Source organism: Aotus nancymaae, unplaced genomic scaffold (genome assembly GCF_030222135.1).
Source record: "Aotus nancymaae isolate 86718 unplaced genomic scaffold, 86718_ANA_hifiasm-v0.15.2.pri h1tg000033l, whole genome shotgun sequence".
NCBI lineage: Eukaryota > Metazoa > Chordata > Mammalia > Primates > Aotidae > Aotus > Aotus nancymaae.
This window is the reverse complement of record NW_026988447.1, coordinates 21206449-21226565: the sequence shown is the minus strand read 5'-3', so window position 1 is coordinate 21226565 and position 20117 is coordinate 21206449. Positions and strand designations below refer to the sequence as shown.

The window sequence follows — 20117 nt, the reverse complement described above, 5'->3', positions numbered from 1 at the left end:
TGAGGACCATGCAGCAGCACTTATATAATAACATCTACTCAGACATGTGGCTCTATCATTTACGTCAATGTATCTGTGGGCCAGTTATAGCACAGTTCATCCAAAGGCTATAACCAAGGGAGGTGTTAGAAATATGGTTTTCCTTAACATAAGATTATGAATAATTTATTTTTCCTTGAACTGGTATCCTTAAAAAATATAATTTTTTTTCAGATATGTTTTTCAGGTGGTAACTAGGAAAGAAAAACATCATTGTTATTGAGAACCTACTATATACAGACCTAAAAATATTACACTGAACAAATGACAATCTAGGGAAAATTACTGCTGGGGGCTCCCTGAAGATAAATTCAAACTTCTCTTCAGTCAATCTTTTTATACAGCTAACACCCTACTCTTGAGTATGTTATTAAGTACCCTATAAATAGTAACCTATGGAGACTACCACTTGGGATGAAATAACAGATTCAGTACATACATATGTACTGAGAGTTACTATAAGCAAGGAGATAAGAAAATTAAGAAGATACAGTCTCTACTTTTAGGAAGCACATTGATAAATTATATTCTTTCCTGATAAATATTATGAATCAAGTACTACGGGCGATGTGGAATTTAATCTAGATCAGTCTAGGTCAGAGCAGGCAGGTGTCACATTGGAGGGGATCTCTGTACCGAGTCTTCAGCAATGAGTAGGAGTTTGCTGGCAATACAGTCAAAGGCACAGAGCAGTGAAGGGCCATGGTCAGGTGAAGGATGATGAGTATATAGCATGGGAAAAGCAGAGCCCTAAGGAGAGGAGTGGTGGGAAGTGGCACTGGAGAAGCAGGTTGGGCCAAACTCTGAAGGGCTTTGGGGCCACGCAAGGAACTGGCAACAGGGAGCTACCGGGCAGTTTTTAAGGAGAGGAATCATATGAATTGATTTGTTTTTTAGGACTACTCTGGAGGCAGTAAAGACATTAGATGGGAATTGGAAGAGACTCACAGCAGAGAGACAGGTTTAAGAGGTGCAATAATTCAGATAAGAGATGATGAAGGTGTGTCATCCTCTCCAGCAGTGTGACTAGGGCTGTAGGGGCCAGGTGTGAAAGATTTCCAAGGCAGAAATGGTAGGATGTAGTGACTGCCTGGAGGTAAAGGAGCATGTCTGTAAGGAGAGGGAGGAGGCAAGGCTGATTGGTGGTTTCTAGATGTGGAGACAGGGTGGTAACTGTTAATTTCTAAGACCAGAATACAAGAGGAGGGGCAGGTAGATGCAACCATAGAGGTTTCTCCTCAAAAAGAGCCATCAAAGAACTGTGGTACGTGGAACACTTAAGAAAAAAAAAAACTGCCTATACTACTTTTTGACTACCTTTATTACTTTATAATTTACTACTTACTACTGAGAACACGAAGAATGAGCCATCTAACAATTCATTATTCTCTCTGGATAAATGTTTTTAAATTACATATATTATATAACCCTATACATACAAAATTAAGTAACCTACACACAGATTTTTTTTCCCTACGTTTTAAGCCAAGCATTTATTATTAATAGGGAAATTTCCAAGATCTACTACAAGAAGAATGTATAAGCCTTAAATTATTGGATGGAATTATTTTCAGAACCAAGAAAATATGTATGAATTTAAAGTAATATAATCCATAGCTTAAACTGTGTGGAGATGAGAAATACAGGTAGATTCAGTTATGGCTTTATACAGCAAAGCATATCCCTTACTGATCATTGAACTCTGACTCATTCATTCTTTTGCTCACTCTTTCAACACATATTTATTGGGTATCTATGGTCTGGGAATGTAACGGTAAACAAAACAAATGTGGCCCCAGTACTCAAGAAGCTGACAGTCTAATGGCAGAGACAAACTGTTAACAAGCAAACTAAACACAGGTATAATTTGGGAGAAAGGTTAAAGAAATCAAACAAGGTGTTGCAATGAAGAATAACCAGGGAAATATATATCAGCTATATGGTTCAAAACCAAGGGAGGTGTTAGAAATATGGCTTTTCTTTAACATAAAATTTGAATAATTTATTCTTCCTTGAACTGGTATTCTTAAAAAAGGTAAGCTTTTTTTTTCAGATATGTTTTTCAGGTGATAACTATGAAAGAAAAACATCATTGTTATTGAGTACCTACTATATACAGACCTAAAAATATTACGCTGAACAAATGACAATCTAGGGAAAATTACTGCTGGGGGCTCAAAAAAGCCTTGATTAAAGAGTCAAATGAGAAACACGTTGAGGTGGAAAGGTAGGCAGAAAGACATTCTAAACAGAAAGAAAGAGTAGGAACTGAGAAAAGCCAGGGAGGCTGGAAGTAGGAAATGTGGTAGAGCTCAGAGAGGTAGGCAGGGATGTAACATTTAGTCAGAATCTCTGTTATGTGATTAGCACTGTGGGAGAAGCATTTTTAAGTATCATTTTTTATATTTAATTAAATGGTATTCTTTTTTTGAGACAAAGTCTTGCTCTGTCACTCAGGCTGGAGTGCAGTGGCGTGATCTTGGCTCACTGCAAGCTCCACCTCCTGTGTTCAAGTGATCCTCCTGCCTCAGCCTCCTGAGTAGCTGGGATTACAGATGTGCACCACCAAACTGGACGAATATTTGTATTTTTAGTAAAGTCAGCATTTCATCATTTTGGCCAGGCTGGTTTCTAACTCCTGACCTCGTGATCTGCCTGCCTTGGCCTCCCAAAGTGCTGGGATTACAGGTGTGAGCCACCACGCCTAGCCATTAAATGGTATTCTTAAAGTGCTTATAAATCCCTCCTTTTATCTAAATTTAGTCCCTTTACTAAGTATAAAATAAAAAAAAAAAAAAAAAAGCACTTGTGTTGTGGACGCTGTAGAGTACCACCCAGATCCCTCTCTTTAGGAATGAGGTGCTTATGCCCACAGCTGCAGGGAGTGTTGGGTGAGTAAAAGATGTCAGCGAAGTTCCTCTTTGGGACTTGCCCTCAGCCTAAGAGAGCAGACTCACCCAAGGTCACAGTCCTCATGGAAGGTAGGAGGGAAGCCAGTATCTAATAACAGGTCAGTGTAAGAGTATAAAGACCAGGTGTTCTTGCCTTAAGGCAGGAGAACTCTGAAGGGTCATTCCACCTCCCAGGCTCCCCACAGGATCTACTGAGACCTCTATTGGGATTGCATCATCTCCATCCTACTTTATTCACTCTCCTAAAGGTGTTGCTCCTAAGGGTACCCTCTAGTGAACTTCCTGCATGGAAACCTCTGTCTTTGAGCCTGTTGCCCAGAGAACCTGAGCTAAGACAGCATGTAAATATTACATGTCTATGCATACATTTCTTTTTTTTTTCTTTTGTCTTTTGAGATGGAGTCTTGCTCTGTCATCTAGGTTAGAGTGCAGTGGCATGATCTTGACTCACTGCAAACTCTGCTTCCCAGGTTCAAGCAATTCTCCTGTCTCAACCTCCTGAGTAGCTGGGACTACAGGCACCCCATCACCACACCTGGGTAATTTTTTTCTGTTTTTTTTTTTTTTTTTTTGAGACTGAGTTTCGCTCTCGTTACCCAGGCTGGAGTGCAATGGCGCGATCTCGGCTCACTGCAACCTCTGCCTCCTGGGTTCAGGCAATTCTCCTGCCTCAGCCTCCTGAGTAGCTGGGATTACGGGCACGTGCCACCGTGCCCAGCTAATTTTTTGTATTTTTAGTAGAGATGGGGTTTCAACATGTTGACCAGGATGGTCTCGATCTCTTGACCTCGTGATCCACCCGCCTCGGCCTCCCAAAGTGCTGGGATTACAGGCGTGAGCCAAAGTGCCCGGCCCTTTTTTTCTGTTTTTAGTATAAACAAGGTTTCACCACATTGGCCAGGCTGGTCACCTTAGGTGATCTGCCTACCTTAGCCTTCCAAAGTGCTAGAATTATAGGCGTCAGCCAGGGCACCCAGCCTATGCATACATTTTTTATATTCAATATTTCAAAGACTTGTTTCCTGGTTAGTATTTGCAGGGAATTTGGCAATAATGATTATGATGATAGAAGCTATAGAGCACTTACCTGAGTCAGGTTCTATGCCAAGAACTTTACAGGCATGCATATTTCATTTAATCTTTACAACAACCCTTTAAGATAGATATTATTGTCATAATATTTAATAAATTATGAACCTGGAGCTAGGGAGATTAAATAACTTGCCCATAGTAACACAGCAAATCAAAGGCAGAAATAAGTCTAGAATCAAGTTGCTTTTAATGTACAGCTTTCCTAAGACCTTCTCACTTTAGTTGTGCTTTAAATTCTATACTCCGATACTGTGGCATCCTATGATTTTAAAGAAAACAAAAAACAACAAAACAATTCACTTGTTTTAAAATTTGTATGCTTACTACTAACTTGTCATAAAAAGTTAAAATAGAATTTCTATTAGTCCAATTGAATAAGAATGACAAAGTAAGCCCTAAATCTTCTAAGATCAAACTTTAAGAGATAATTGAATTAAATTGTTTATCAATTACATGGTTACAAACATAACTGCTGTTGGAGGAGTCTATAAAGACGCCAACCAAAGACAGATGCTTGTTCCCAACAATGGTCATAAACCTTGAGAATTGCAAAGTCACAAATAGAGACCTTGTCAAAAGTTGCAGAATAAGGTAAAGACTTGCTAGGTGTTTTCAAGGTAGCTACACAGCTACAAGGAGCAGATAATAAATTTTAAAAAATGAAGACTCTGTGCAGAAGTCCCTATATATAGCTAGCAGGGGTCCCTAAATACAGCTAACTACAAAGCAGGTTTGTATTAACTTAAAAAATAAAAAAAAATGAGAATACTGTGATTGATGAAACTTTGTTTTCAGTTTCATACATTCATTTATCTCCTCCCTCTAAATACCCTTTCTCTCAACTGCTCTGACATTATGTAAGATTTCACAATTTGATCCATAAAGAAAAGGTCAGATAGAATTGGAGGTCTTACCTGTCCAATGATGAGAGGAACCACAACAGTCATAAAAAGCTGAGAAAAAATAGATGTGAAAGGCACAGAAGAAGACGAGCCAAGCTGTAAAACAAGAAAATAGGAGTCAGAATTACTGTGAATCAGTTATCAAGTATTAGTGTTTATAAATAATGCAATAAATAGATTCTCTCACATGCATCAGAAATTTGGTAGCTATCTACAAAGAACAAGTGAAGTTACCTCTAATTTTCTAAATTCAACACAAAAAACTGTTAAGTATTTTAAAATATAATTTCTATTGGGAGACTAAGATTAAGAAAAATATTGATTTGCAATCAACCTAAATTGTTTATTATTTTAGTAAAGTCATTCTGTATTCATACAGTCTATAATCATATGGCATGATATTTTGACAATTACAGTTTATGTGATTTTTATGTCACCTGTCTGTAGATATCTAAAATAAATGTCTCACTCCCTTATCAAGATAACATTTTTATTCATGCAAATGAAATAGTTTCTAACTTTCTGACTCCTTCAAAACAAAGACAATGAATCTCAGATGCCGCAGAATTTTTTCTTACACAAGGTCTTATGAATGGGAAATCCTGAAACATAACTTATTTTCAACTTAAAATTTCAATACAGCTCTCCTAAATTTGTATGCTTTAACACTGTTCATAATTCCTATTTTTCTTCTTCCTCATTTTTTGATTCTTTCTTAGCTAACAATTGCAATCTCAGCTTCATTAAGAGACTGTTCCCTGCAGCCCAACAGTGCTTATCTATGCACACAGTAACACACTCACGTTAGCCTCCATCACTAAGAATCACTGAGTCTTCCCATGAACTTTTCAGTGTTGGTCAAAACCTCCTCATGTTTTTCAAACTTCTCTGGACAAACAATAGGTGTTCCTCTCTTTCACAGGTTCATTCTGCAACCAGATTCTCCCAAACCATTAATAATTGGTCCGTGGAATTTACTTTTCACCTTTCCCCTGCAGACCAAACCTCAGTTTACATAAGTTTAGTTACACTTAGAAATACCTTTTGGAAAATAATATTTGTGAAAGGACATGGAAGCAGTGATGACTGAGGGTCCACAATGTAAAATAAAACAGAGCAAACATTTAGATAAATGAAGTCAATAGCTCTGAACGAAGTGGTGTGGGAGCAGTGTTTTCACTGATTTCTGCATGAATGGTTTACCAAAATCTCCTCTCCACTCTGGCATATTATATAAAATTCTGTCCCCCAGCTCCAGCCCCAACCTACATGCACTGAAAGTGCCAAGAATATAGGTCTTGTCCTTCAGTGGCCCTGTGTTCATTTAAAACCAGCTTCAACACTGACCACTGGCTTTGTATTTAACCCATCAAAATTGGTGGTCTCTAGCCCTTTTTCTCCACAACCAATATAAACTAAAATGAAAAAAGTCAAACAGAAAAAATGAAACTGGTAAAGAACAAACAGGATTCCTGGTGTGTTAAATGTTACATGGCTGTTAGATGTTTCTTTTTATGCAAAACCAAAATATTGGAAGCTAATAATTAAACTATTTTAAAGCAGCTGTATCTTTGAAGCACAAGGTGCTTAACAGGTACATTCTCTCCACAAATATTAACCCTAAGGATATTTCTGGGGCAAGGACTGAAATAAAGAAAAAAATGTATTTTACAGAGAAATTGAGACCCTGGATGAATAGAAAAATAAACTTTAAAGAACAAAGTTTCCAAGTTCAAAAAGGTCCAGCTCAATGCTCTCTTCATAAGGTTTACAGAGCTTGGAGAGAGGTAGCAAAATTCAGTTATAATCTTCATGTAAAAGGTGACATTTCCTGCCTAAAATCACTTCAGTGATCTCACATATCTCTGGCTCCTCTTTCTAGATCAACTTTATTATTTTTATGTTTTTACATTTTTTAAATGAATAACCATTTCAAGCTATATTCTCTCTTTAAGCACCCCAAAATAAAGAAAAACCCATTTCAAATTGAGTTTAAAAATATTATATATTTATAATGTCTCCATCCTTCACATACTAGACCCCTGGCATATTCAATGTTTGGAATCCACATGTTCTTTGAAGACGGTGGAACAAGGCTATGGGATGAGGAGGTTGTCCATGATCTCCAAGGTCCCTTTTTCCTCTAGAATGCTATGATCTCTGATCTACTTGATTGGAAACAGGTTACAGCAGCCTTCCTCTGAGGCTCTGTCAGATCAGAGATCAGAGCAAGCTAGTCAGGAATGTAATTAACTGGGTACATGAAGCCAGATGAGGTATGGCAGGGATGCTGGGGAGGAAATCCCCCAGGATGGCTCCCTTAGAAGTGGCTCTGATAGGAGGGAAACCTCAGTACTGGAGTCTAATTTGGCATAAGTCCTTTCTTTTGAATCGGCCACCAGACCTGTCACTGTGGTCAGTGTGAAGATGCAGAGGGACCCTTGGGGAAGTTTCTGATGCTATGAAGTATGCCCTGGCATCCAGAAGACAGAACAGCAAGCATCTGGCAGCCTGTGAGGACAGGGCTAGAGACACATAAAACCCAACCATTCTGCATGCCAAGCTGATTTTAACTAAAACAGAAGGAAATATGCTGCTTGGGATATTTGGTTCTTCATATTTTAAGAAGGAACCTGTTGTGGTTTCTATTGTAAAGATCAGTGTGTTTATGAGACTCAGTAATAATTCACAGGTGAAGTTTTCAGGTTCAGTGAAAACTTGTATCAAGCAAGTGCTCTAGGCTTCACTGAGCTACCCTGGCAGATTTAGAAGTCATATGTTTCCTACCGGCAACCCACGCTTTAAGATATAGCGTGTTAAACAAACAATCCAGTTCTTGGCTACTTTCTTGCAGAAATATGTAGTACTTTAAAGGAGAAAACTCACCATTAGCTTGGTTTGTTTGTTTTACTATCATATGCTAAGAAGAAATCATTCATGATAATTCAGTACGTGGCAATTTAGGATCTTTGCATTCAGTCATTCAAGTAGTTACTCGGTGCTTCCTGTGAGCAGGGGTATGTTCTCAACGCTGGGGATACAATAGTGGACAAAAGACAAAACCCCTCCTGTCAAGCTGCTGCTTTATAAAAGCTGAGGTCTGTGTGCATGCCTGTCCATCCCCAACTATACATGCACTCACTCCTCTCTCTGGAATGCTGTTTCCCCACTCAAACTGGAAAAATTTGAGTCTTTTTCCAAGACTCAGTTCAAGCATTACTTCTTCAGGAATTCTTTCCAACACCTCCTCCCAAAATGCTGAATTGGCTAGCTCTCTTTTGTGAACCACTGTTCTCTGTGTCTGAACTGTACCTCTTGGAATCCTTGGTTGTTCTTGTTTACAAATCTATGCTCCTGAAGGTTGGGACACGATCTTGTTCACATTTACAGTCCCAATGCTCAGCAGAGTGACTGTGTTCTACATTTAGAGCAGTGGTTCTCAAATGTAGCACATCAGAAACATCTGGATGGTTTGTTAAAACGCAGATTGATTTCTCCATCCTCACTGTGTCTGATTCAAAATGCCTACGGAGTGGGATGAGAGTTGTGGTGAGAATTTGTATTTTTAACAAGGTCTCCAGTGATGCTGCTGCTGCTGAGTTGGGGGTTTGCACTTTCAGAACCACTAATCTACTACATATTGGGTGCTCAACAAATGTGTGTCAATCGGTGAATGATCGTAACACGAAGGCAGAAAAATCTTGCTCATATTTTCATTCCATTCTTCCAACTTCATTCAGGTAAGCTGCAAAGCTCTACTTTAGTTCACAGACCCAAGAAAGGATCATCAGCCAGGTGTCCCAACTGGTTGTCTTCTATAATCGCTCTGATCTCTGATCTGACAGAGCCTCAGAGGAAGGCTGCTGTAACCTGTTTCCAATCAAGTAGATCAGAGATCATAGCATTCTAGAGGAAAAAGGGACCTTGGAGATCATGGACAACCTCCTCATCCCATAGCCTTGTTCCACCGTCTTCAAAGAACATGTGGATTCCAAACATTGAATATGCCAGGGGTCTAGTATGTGAAGGATGGAGACATTATAAATATATAATATTTTTAAACTCAATTTGAAATGGGTTTTTCTTTATTTTGGGGTGCTTAAAGAGAGAATATAGCTTGAAATGGTTATTCATTTAAAAAATGTAAAAACATAAAAATAATAAAGTTGATCTAGAAAGAGGAGCCAGAGATATGTGAGATCACTGAAGTGATTTTAGGCAGGAAATGTCACCTTTTACATGAAGATTATAACTGAATTTTGCTACCTCTCTCCAAGCTCTGTAAACCTTATGAAGAGAGCATTGAGCTGGACCTTTTTGAACTTGGAAACTTTGTTCTTTAAAGTTTATTTTTCTATTCATCCAGGGTCTCAATTTCTCTGTAATAGTAACATTTAAAAAAAATTTACTTTAAGTTCTGAGGTGAATATGCAGATCTTGCAGGATTGTTACATAGGTGTACACATGCCATAGTGGTTTGCTGTCTCCATCCCCCTGTCACCTACATTAGGTATTTCTCATTTATCGTATGCTTCCACGTGCCAGACACTGCTTTGTTTTATTTTTTAATAATTTAAACTTTTACTTTAGATTCAGGAGGTACATGTGCAGGTTTGTTACATGGGTACACTGAGTAATGCTGAAGTTTGGGATATGGATTATCGCATCACTCAGATAGCACAGTACCCAACAGGTTTTCAACCCTTGTCCCCTTCCTCCTTCCCCGCTCTATTAGTCCCCAGTGTCTCTTGTTGCCATCTTTATGTCCCTGAGTACAAGCTCCCACTTATAAGTGAGAACAGGCAGTATTTTGTTTTCAGTTCTTGTGTTAATTTGCTTAGGATAATGGCCTCTAGCTGTATCCATGTTGCTGCAAAGGATATGATTTTGTTCTTTTATATGGCTTGTAGTATTTCATGGGTGTATATGTACCATATTTTCTTTATCTAATCCACTGTTGATGGTCACCTAGGTTGATTCCATGTCTACGCTATTTTGAATAGTTCAGTGATGAACATGTGAGTGTATGTATCTCTTTGGTAAAATGATTTATTTTCTTTTGGATATATATGCAGTAATGGGATTGCTGGGTTGGATGGTAGTTCTAAATTCTTTGAGAAATCTCCAAACTGCTTTCCACAGACACTGAACTAATTTACATTCCCACTAATAGTGTATACAGGTTCCCTTTTCTCTGTAGCTTCTCTAGTGTCTGTTGTTTTTTCATTTTTTAATAAAAGTCATTCTGATTGGTGTGAGATGGTATCTCATTGTGGTTTTGATTTGCATTTTCTCTGATGATTAGTGATGTTGAGCTTTTTTCCAGTTTGTTGGCCACTTGTATGTATTCTTCTGAGAAGCAGACAATGCTTAAAATGCTTATTGCATGTGGAATAATTTTTTTTCTTTTTTTTCTGTCTTTCTTTTGCATGTGGAATAAATTCTCACAGCAACCCCTTGATGTTGGTTTTATTATTGCCCTCATTTTCACAAGAGGCAACAGTGGCACAGAACAGTTAAACAACTTGGACAAGGTCACTATAGCTAGAAAGTGACAGAGACAGAATCTAAACCCACAGGTGTAGCTCCAAAGCCCTCACACTTAACTCTTTACACTCTACTACACATTAGTTACAGGTGGTACAGTGTGAGACCAGGGAAGGGGGCATGATTGAAAACCAAAGCTGGGCTCTTCTTTTTGTGCCTATGTGAGGGGGCAGGGCCATGGGGAAGGGGAGGGTGCAAGCCACAGAACACACAAAAAAATGACTGGAGTGACTAGTTTCTCAGCTCTCCCAAGGATGTTACATAACTAGTGCCAGAGGTGCATTAGGGAGAAGTTAATTCAGTACACACAATGGATGCCTTAGGACATAAGGGCTTCTCTAACTGGGCAGAGAGAGACTGAGTGGAAGCAGGATTGACTGCTATCAACCCATTCAATCTAGAAACTATTTCATCTGGAAAGAATCTGGGGGTCCACTTGGCAAAATAATATGGGGCAAACTAACCAGACTTAAAGACAAATAGGTAACAATTCTTGATGAAGAGATGTTGACTGTCTGTAGAATCACAGTTATCAACCTGCAGTTAGAAAACAGATGGTGCATTTAAATCACTCCTGTAAGTGAGCTGACCTGTAAATTGTCATTAATGCACCAGTTCTTCACTTGCTCTGCTATGTAATCAGCCTTTTATCTCCTATCTGGGAAATCCATTAGCCACAGGCGTCTCCACTATTTGTGTCTCTTCCCAGCTATTAAAACATTGTATTAAATAATTCACTCTTGATGACTGGTCTTCACTTTCATTAGCACCACATTCAGGGATAAATAAGGATATTTACAGCTGATACTGTAGAATTATGAATGTTAAATGTCTTTTGCTAGGAAATCAGAAAGCAGCAGCTTCAGACGTAGAGCAGGATTTGTTGCCTTCCTGTCTATTTCCACCTCTCCATATCATCCACAGAGCCTAACCCCAGGGAGAGGGAGGAAGACTGGCTTACTATTGTGCCCACCTACAGACACACTCATAATACCCACATCTCCTTCCTGTCACAAAGATAAACATTTAGACAGAAGAAGGAAGAGTCTCCCCAGGTCCCAATCCCCCACATTTTTCCAGAATTCTATCTTTCCCTATACACGATGTAGTTCAGCTTTTCTTTCATTCTCTGCTGCTCCTTCTCTCACAGGGATACATGCAAACAAAACTAATTACTTACATAAAATTGTCAAGTAAATGTATACCAGGTGAGACACTGTTAAAAATTTTTATCAAATTTAGGAGTATTATTTTTATCAAAATTAGGAATATGGTTGTTAAGCAGCCATACTGATTCAGTTGCATGCATCCAACTAAAATTTGGTTATTATCTGGAAAGTATTTGTTTGGGAGATGAAACTATCTTTTAATATTTATATGCACAGTCTTTTTCTCTCTCTGAGAAATAAAGTTTAAAAGAGGCTTTAATAGATTTTATAAATATAAAAACATGGCTTCACTTTTCTTTTTGTTTATATGCTAGTTATTGTTCTTTTTTTTAGTTTTATAGAGGTATAATTGACAAAATTGTATCTATTCAAGGTGTACAACATGATGTTTTGATATATGTATATATCGCAAAATGATTACTACAATCAAGCTATTTAACATATCCATCACTTCACGTAGGTACCTTTTTGTGTATGACCTTAAGAATACTTAAGATCTAATCACTTGGCAAATTTTAAATATGCAATACATTATTATTAATTATAGTAACAATGCTGTGCATTCAGTGTCCTGAACTTGCTGGCTTATAACTGCAAGTCTACATTCTTTGGCCGACAACTCCCCATTTCTCCGATTCCCCAGCCCCTGGTAACCTCCCTTCTACTCTGTTTCTATGAATGTGACTCTTTTAGATTCCACATATAAGTGAGATTATGCAGTATTTGTTTTTCTGTGTCTGGTTTATTTCACTTAGCATAATGTCCTCCAATTTATTCATGTTATATGCTAATTTAAAATGTAAGACGAAAAGGTTAACTTCTAATAACTTTGATGGAAACTTAATGTATGCAATCATAGGTTCAGGTTATTCAAATTCACACAGACTGTTTAGTGAAATGTGCCAAAATGAACTATAAATTGGCTAATCCCAACCTAAAGAGGAAAGCTGTGAGGAATTGAGCTTCCAGGATATGAAGGGCTGGAGGGAGGCAGAGATACTCAGAGGCCTCTAGGAACAAACTTTGCTCCCTAATTTTTGACCAAAGGATTTGTTCTTGTCAATCGTGAGTGTGGTTTAGGAATCAAAGAACCTGCTATTGCTAAATATTCTCTTAAGTAGAACACATGATTAAGTTCCTCCAGCTTGGTTACCAATAGGCAAGGGCATAGCAAGGAACCAGTGTCTTTCCAACTCTGGATCGACCCTACCCGCTCAGGGAGCACTCCCAGTTGCTGGTGCTGAAGAAGGAACCAAAGGGCAAGGGAAAAGCCCAGCTAGGACAAAACTGCCCCAACTCATCCCATGTCCCCAGCTCACTTCAGTGAAGTCTGAGAAGTTCCAGACCGGCAGTGCAACTGGCCTTCTTGGGACAGTAGTCCTTAATGGGGGTAGAAGTTTATCAGTGTTACCTATGTCACCTCTAGAGCATTTGAAAACTGCTTATCAGGTGCTTCCCTTCCCTTCCCTTACTCAGAAGCTACTCTCAGCTTCAAGGGGAGACTTGTCTTCACTTGCTTTAGAACAAACACGACTGAGCACAAGATAGAGAAACTGACTCAATGTGAAGCAACTGAGGCAATCAGATGGCTAGATTCTTTTCAAGTGGTTTAGGTTTTATTATCATCTTATGAATCTCACACGTCTGTCCATTAATTATGCAACCATAATTGGAAACAAATTATAAAAAAATAATTAGTGTATTATACATGACACTAATGGCTGTATACATTGTTTTTGTTCACAGTGATGGGATCAAAAGTTGAAGAATTTTCTATCATAGGCAGCCAATTACTAGGGAAACTAATGATGATTGTAGCCTTGAAAGCTGCTCCTTGATCTCTTTTGCTGACCTGGACCTTTCTCTTCTATGAACTCCTTTAAGCTCAGTTCAAATCTCAGTTTAGCAGACAATTTCTTCTCTAAATCGCCTCCATATTCGTAATTCTTGTTTGTCCACATACGTTTTAAGTTTCATCAAGGCAATTATTATGCCTGATTTTTTTTCCTCTTACTGATGTTACTTAGGGTATAATGTTCAAGAAAAAGTAATTGTGTGCTGATAAAATGTTTTAAAACAAACTGTGTCTCCCAAGACATGTACTTAGGAAGCATAATCTGGAAGGAGCATTTCAGGAGAGGGAGGCAGACCCAGGCTGAAAGTGGCATGTGTTCTCTACCAGTTGTGCAGTCTCAGTCGAGTGACAAAATCTCTCTGAACCTAGGTTTTCTCATATAAAGTGAGGATAATACCTCCAAAGCTAGTCATGCCTGTCACATGGGATTATGCATGAAGTAACCATATTAGCTACTCAATAATAATTATCCAACCCCAAATAAACAAGGTTTCTTATACACAGTTGTCAGAATTCAAACCTATTGAATTTAAGAACTGCTGAAATGGAAACTAATAGAAGAGACAGTCAGATCAAGGGAATATATAGTTAGCCTAGAAACAGAGTCTGGTATACATATATTCTGTGTACATACGTGTTTGTGCATACACATGCATATGTGTATATGAGTCCAACGATCAAAGTGCCTTAAAAACCTACCTGATGAGAGGCCAGCTTTCTAAGAAACCAAGTCATATAAAATCAGTTGATAGAACAGCAGAGCTAGCAGTGCCCCCACTTACTCAAGGGGTGCTTACATAATTCTGAATGGGTGAGCATATAGGCCAGTGTTTGTCAAATACCCTAAGGTAATGATGTGACCATCCCCACATATGAAGGTGGTGTCATCTATGAACTCTGAGGATGACTTTCAGCAGTGGTCAAAGCTTGTGCTCCACATGTTTCAAGAGGTCTTGATGCTCAATTGACCATTATGGCTGAAGAGAATAGAAGTGAAGCTTTGGTCTGTCATTCTAATGGTACAAACTCAAAATTTAACTGACCTTTCTTTGCTAATCATGGACTTATTTAAATAAATTGATGGTCTGCAGAATTTGGGAGCTTGAGCCCATGACAACACCATCCAATATACGGTTTCCTTCGACTGCAATTACACAGAATTAGACTGATATGTATCCATGGTAAGAACAGTAATCTTTAACCTACTTTGTCTTTCAGAGGGACCAGGGAAGAAGTCTAGACATAAATGTAGCTTCCTTTCATTCCTCTTTGTAGAGTAAGCAAGATGTAGTTGGGGAGAAAGTGTGAGCTAACTACTATGGAGACTTCTGGGGAACAGGTGTCCACAGAAGGAAAGGCTTCAAACTGCTTGAACAACTGTCCTAGTACTGTTCACTAGGGTTTAGAACACAACTGCCTGACTTCACAGCCAAAGTGCTTAACTCAGTCCTATTGCTTCTTCATATTAACTACCATCCTATACTACTTTTCAAGTTTTAGAATCTCTCTCCTTCAACCTTCTCTGATAAAGACCATAATAATGGCAGCTAAACATACTGTTAGTGATAAACCACATCAAAGGAAAGGAAAGATGCAAGTTTTTAAGTAATGTTAGACACAACAGAGAATCAGAACCATGCAAATGAAAAAAATCTGAAGTAGGCAAGAGATCCATTGAGAAACATTCAAAGTTTCTATCTACCTTTTCCTTCCCCTCAAATTAAAAATTTTCTTTCAGTGAAAATTTATCACAAAAAATCTACTTCTATTTAATGAAGTGTTTTCTATGTTAGTAATCTCCTTTGAAATATTGTTACTGGGAAATTATAATTTCTAAGTTGAATTTTAATTATTTGTTCATGTATCCTATTTTCTCTTTATAAGATCTTTAAGGGAAGGATCAATGCCAGATTAATCCTTGTAGTATTCACAGTACACAGGAGGTCTTAATAAAAGGATGATTATTTTGTTTAATATTATTAGAAAACTATAATTTATTTTTCATAAAAAGGTAAGATTTTATAAGTCAGGTTGAGTTCCTAACCTTCCAACCATTCATTTATCATTTGATTCATTCTAATCATTCATTACTCATCCACCTTTCTATTGCCCTCCTTCCAATAAATATTTATTGAATACTTGGCATTGGAGATAAGGTAATAAATAAGACATGCACAATTCCAATTCCTGTCCTATTAGAAGTTAAAATCTAGTGGATATTTACCACTTGTACCATTGTTTCATAAGAAAAATTAATATGAAATTCCAAGTAATGCACTTGTAAGTACAGTTTTTAAAGCTGGACAAGGTCTTAATTTATCCTAACAGACAGGAACTCCATGGACTGAGGAAGATCCACTGACAAAATAAAGAAGAACAATAATTTCTGCCCTTGCCTAAATGAGAGGTATGTTACCAAGATAATTGAGGTATTGTATTTGAAAGCACTCTGCCTCCACAATAATCTGAATGTTTCTGTGCCTCTAATGTTTCTGTGCACCCCAGGGTGCTAGTATTGGGAGATGGAACTTTGAGAGGTAATTAGGTCCTAAGGGTAGAGCCCTTATGAATGGATTAGTGCTCTTATAAAAGAGGCCCTAGAGAGCTGCCTTGCCCTTTCCACCTTGTGAGGACACAGTAAAAAGCACCCATCTATGACCCAGAAAGCTGGCCTTTACCAGACACTGAATCTGCCTTCATCTTGGATTTCCCAGCCTCCAGAACTGTCAGAAATAAGTTTCTATTATTTATATGCCACCCAGTTGTGGTATCTTATTACGGTAGGCTGGATGAACTAAGACAGGATCTTGGTGATACTTCAGGGAAAAAGGTGATACTTTAGGGAAAGTTTCACTGTTCTCGCTGCTGGTCATGGTAAACACTGGACTCATTTACATACAAAATTAGAAAATTATAGATTATATATGATTATAGAATCCTAACGTTTTAAGTCTTAGGACTCAGCCCATAATTAAGATCTATAGTTGGACTGCTGCTGCATTTCAGATGAGTGCTTTTGCAGAATCTTGATGTCCTCCTGAGATTCCTTGCTATTATTCTGTTAAGTGTCGAATGTAACATTCACATGGCTCTTTACAGTTTACAGTATGCTTCCACAAAAATTAACTCATTTCATCTTAAAAAAAAAATTCACTTTACATAACTGGTACTGGCTGCCAATTAAATCAAAGTTTCATGCCTTTTCATCATACTGTGCTACCTTTCTACAAATAGCGTGTGAGGGAAAGTGAACTCATTTCCTTCAAAGTGGCTTCATAATAGATAATATGTCCCTGAAGTTAGAGCACATAACAACAAAACAGCAGTTTTAAAAATAGTTCCAACCCAACTTTTTGGACAGATGCATCCATTCATTTGTCCAACCATGCATTCAAAAAATGTTTTTAAGTGGCTTCAATTGCCAGGCCCTATTTTGGGTATTGGGATTATGACAGTGACTAAAACAGATGAAGTCCCTGTTCTTTCCTGATGCTTACATTCTAGTTGGGGAACACAGCTAAACAAATTAACAAATTATTAAACTGTCATGAGATAATAAATGCCAACAGGAATATATGACGGGCAAGTGTCCTCCAATCCATTGAGGGCCTGTATTGAACAAAAACACAGAAGTAGGGTAAATTGACTCCTGTCTTTAGCTGGGACATCCATCTTCTCCTGTCCTTGGACACTGGGACTCTGGGTTCTTGGGTCTTTTGGCTCCAGGACTTATATAAGCCACCACCCCCAACCCCAAGTTCTTAGGCCTTCAAACTCAAATGGAGCTATACCATTTGTTCCTCTGCTTCTCAGGCCTTTAGTCTTGGACTGAATTACATCACTGGGTTTGCTGTTTCCCCAGCTTCCAGATAACAGAGAGTGGAACTTCTAGGTTCCATAATTGCATGAGCCAATTCCCATAATAAATCTCTCACTCTAGGAGACTACTATGCACTAGAGCTCACTCCCTTTCTCCTACTCAAGAACATGTGTCCACAAGTTCTCCCTTATTTTTTCTGTATCAATTTTTCTCTCCATAACTGGGTTAATCCTATTGACACAAATGTGCTATTAATTTTCCCAACTTAAACAAATTTTCTCTTCATATTTTATTAACTTTGTTAGTACCTCATTTTCTGTACCTTTTACAGCAAAATTACCCCAAAAGAGTTATCAATTATCACCATCTTTAACTCTTCTTCCATTTTTTCCTCAACCTATCCAATCAAGCTTTCAACTACACAACTTTGATGAATAGCTCTCACTAAGGTCCCCAGTGACCTCTGTCTTCTTAAAACCAATGGCCGATTCTCAAACTTCATTTTATTTGAACTATTAGCAGCATGTGAAGTGGTTGATCACTTCCCCTTTTTGAAACACATTCTCTGCTAAACTTCTAGGACATTCAAATTTCTCAATGTTCCTCCTAAGCAAACTGGCCTTTCCTTGGTCTACTTTGTGAATCTCTGACTATTGCTGCATTTTGGCACTTGATCCTCTGATATCTTTCCTTCTTTATTCTCACTTTCCTTCTTTATTCTCACTTTCTAGCAGTCTAATTTAAAATCCATCTAGATGCTGACCTCTCCCAAATATATATCTCTAGTTAAGACCTCCCTCCTTACTTCCAGACTCATAAAGTCCATTGCTTACCTGACGTTTTTACGTAGATGTCTGAAGGTCAGTGGTATCCAAATATGTACAACACTGAATTCTCTTTATGAGTTCCTTCAACCTGCTCAACCCTAAAGGCTTCCCTATCTTAATAAATGGCAACTCTTCCAGTTGCTTAGGCCTAGAGTCATGTTTGACTCTTCTCTTTCCCTCAAAACCTTTATTCAATCTCTCAGTTCTACTTTCCAGTTCTACTTATAACTACCTCCTAGCAGGTTTACTCAACCACTCTGGTCCAAGCTAATGACATCACTTGCCATAATATCATACTAGCTTTCTAACTGGTCTTCCTGCCTCCACCATGATCCCCTTACAATCTCTTCTCAACCCAGCATCCAGAATCATCCTTTACAAAAGTACAGCAGAACATGCTATTCCTTTTATTGAAACCCATTTAATGGTTTCCTGTCTCTCTCAAATTAAAATTTCAAGTCCTTACAAAGGATTTTAAGGTCCTAAATCATTTGTCCTCTGCTCTGTCTCTGACATCATCTTTTTTTTTTTGAGACGGAGTCTCACTCCATCACCTGGGCGGGACTGTAGTGGCATGATCTCGGCTCACTGCAACCTCTGCCTCCCGGGTACAAGCAATTCTCCTGACTCAGCCTCCTGAGTAGCTGGGATTGCAGACACCCGCCACTACGCCCAGCTAATTTTTGTATTTTTAGTAGAGAGAGGGTTTTAGCATGTTGGCCAGGTTGGTCTCAAACTCCTGACCTTGTGATTCGCCTGCCCCTCAGCCTCCCCAAAGTGCTCGGATTACAGGCATGAGCCACCACGCCTGGCCTCTGACATCATCTTTATCTACTCTCCCCCTTGCTCACTCTATTCCACTCATACTGGCCACCTTGGTGTTTCTTAGAGACACTGGGTATACTCTCAGGACCTTTGCACTTACTGTTCCCTCCACCTGGAACACTCTAGCTCCAGAAGGCTCACTACCTTATCTCTTCCCGGCCTTTGCTCAAATATTTTCTTGGTGAATCTGAACTTGACTGTCCTATTTAAAATAGCAACCCTTTCTCCCATCCCAATCTAGTATTTCTTGTTCCCCTACACTATTTTATTTTTGTCTTCAGCACTTATCACCCATCTCACACACTATATTTCTACTTATCTATTGGTTGTTTCTTTCCACTAGTATTTTCAAAATACTGTTTTGACAGCAAAGACACATATGTTTTACTTATTGTTATATTCCCACACCCAGACCAGTATCTGGCATGTAGAAATAACTCAGTACATATTATTGAATGAGTAAAGAATAAGTTTTAAATAACTTTTTTTGAGAAATTTTGCTATAAAAAGAGAGCACAGAAATGGAGTGCAGGTAGGATGAGGTAAGGTTTAATTTTAAGACGTGTAATATTACAGAATGCTTATATGCTAATAGAAATTATCCACTAGAGAGAAAAAATGTGATAATATAGGAGAAAAAGGAATATCTATATGAATCATATCATTAAGTAGGACATAAGAGATGACATAACTCGAAGAACTTCCTTTAGAGGGGAGAAAAGACAGTTTATCTATAGAAACCAGGAGAAAAGGCGAAGAATATGGCTACACATGCGGGTGGGTGGGATCACGTAAAATTTCTCTGATTGCTTATTTTCTCCTCAGCCAATTTCCTTTCTGCAATACTTGATATGAAAAAAGAGGCACTGGAGACTTGAGACACAAGAAGGTGTGAAACGATCCTCTAGAGAGTAGAAGAGTGAATTAATTAAAGGAAGGTAGCAGGATTGTCAGACTCACTTACATTTAGTTGTCATGAATTTCAAATGAGACCAATCAGCATGGTAGTGTGTTTGCTCCAGCATCTTCAGATACATATGCAGGAAGGTGTAGACTTAGATTTCAGCAGGGTTAGTACTTTGCCAGGCAAATATGAAGCAGTAGAGATGAGTAAGATGGTTGATGGTGT

General features: G+C 38.4%; 1 protein-coding gene across 4 annotated transcripts in view; it reads right to left on the bottom strand.

Annotated features, from left to right (window-relative positions):
• SLC10A7 (solute carrier family 10 member 7) overlaps window positions 1-20117 on the bottom strand; it is a 276385-nt gene that overhangs the window by 53296 nt on the left and 202972 nt on the right. For all 4 annotated transcript variants that reach the window (XM_012454014.3, XM_012454016.3, XM_021666719.2 and 1 more), the window contains one exon: window positions 4958-5041. In XM_012454014.3, coding sequence (XP_012309437.1) covers window positions 4958-5041 — 84 coding nt within the window. The remainder of the gene's footprint in view (window positions 1-4957; window positions 5042-20117) is intronic.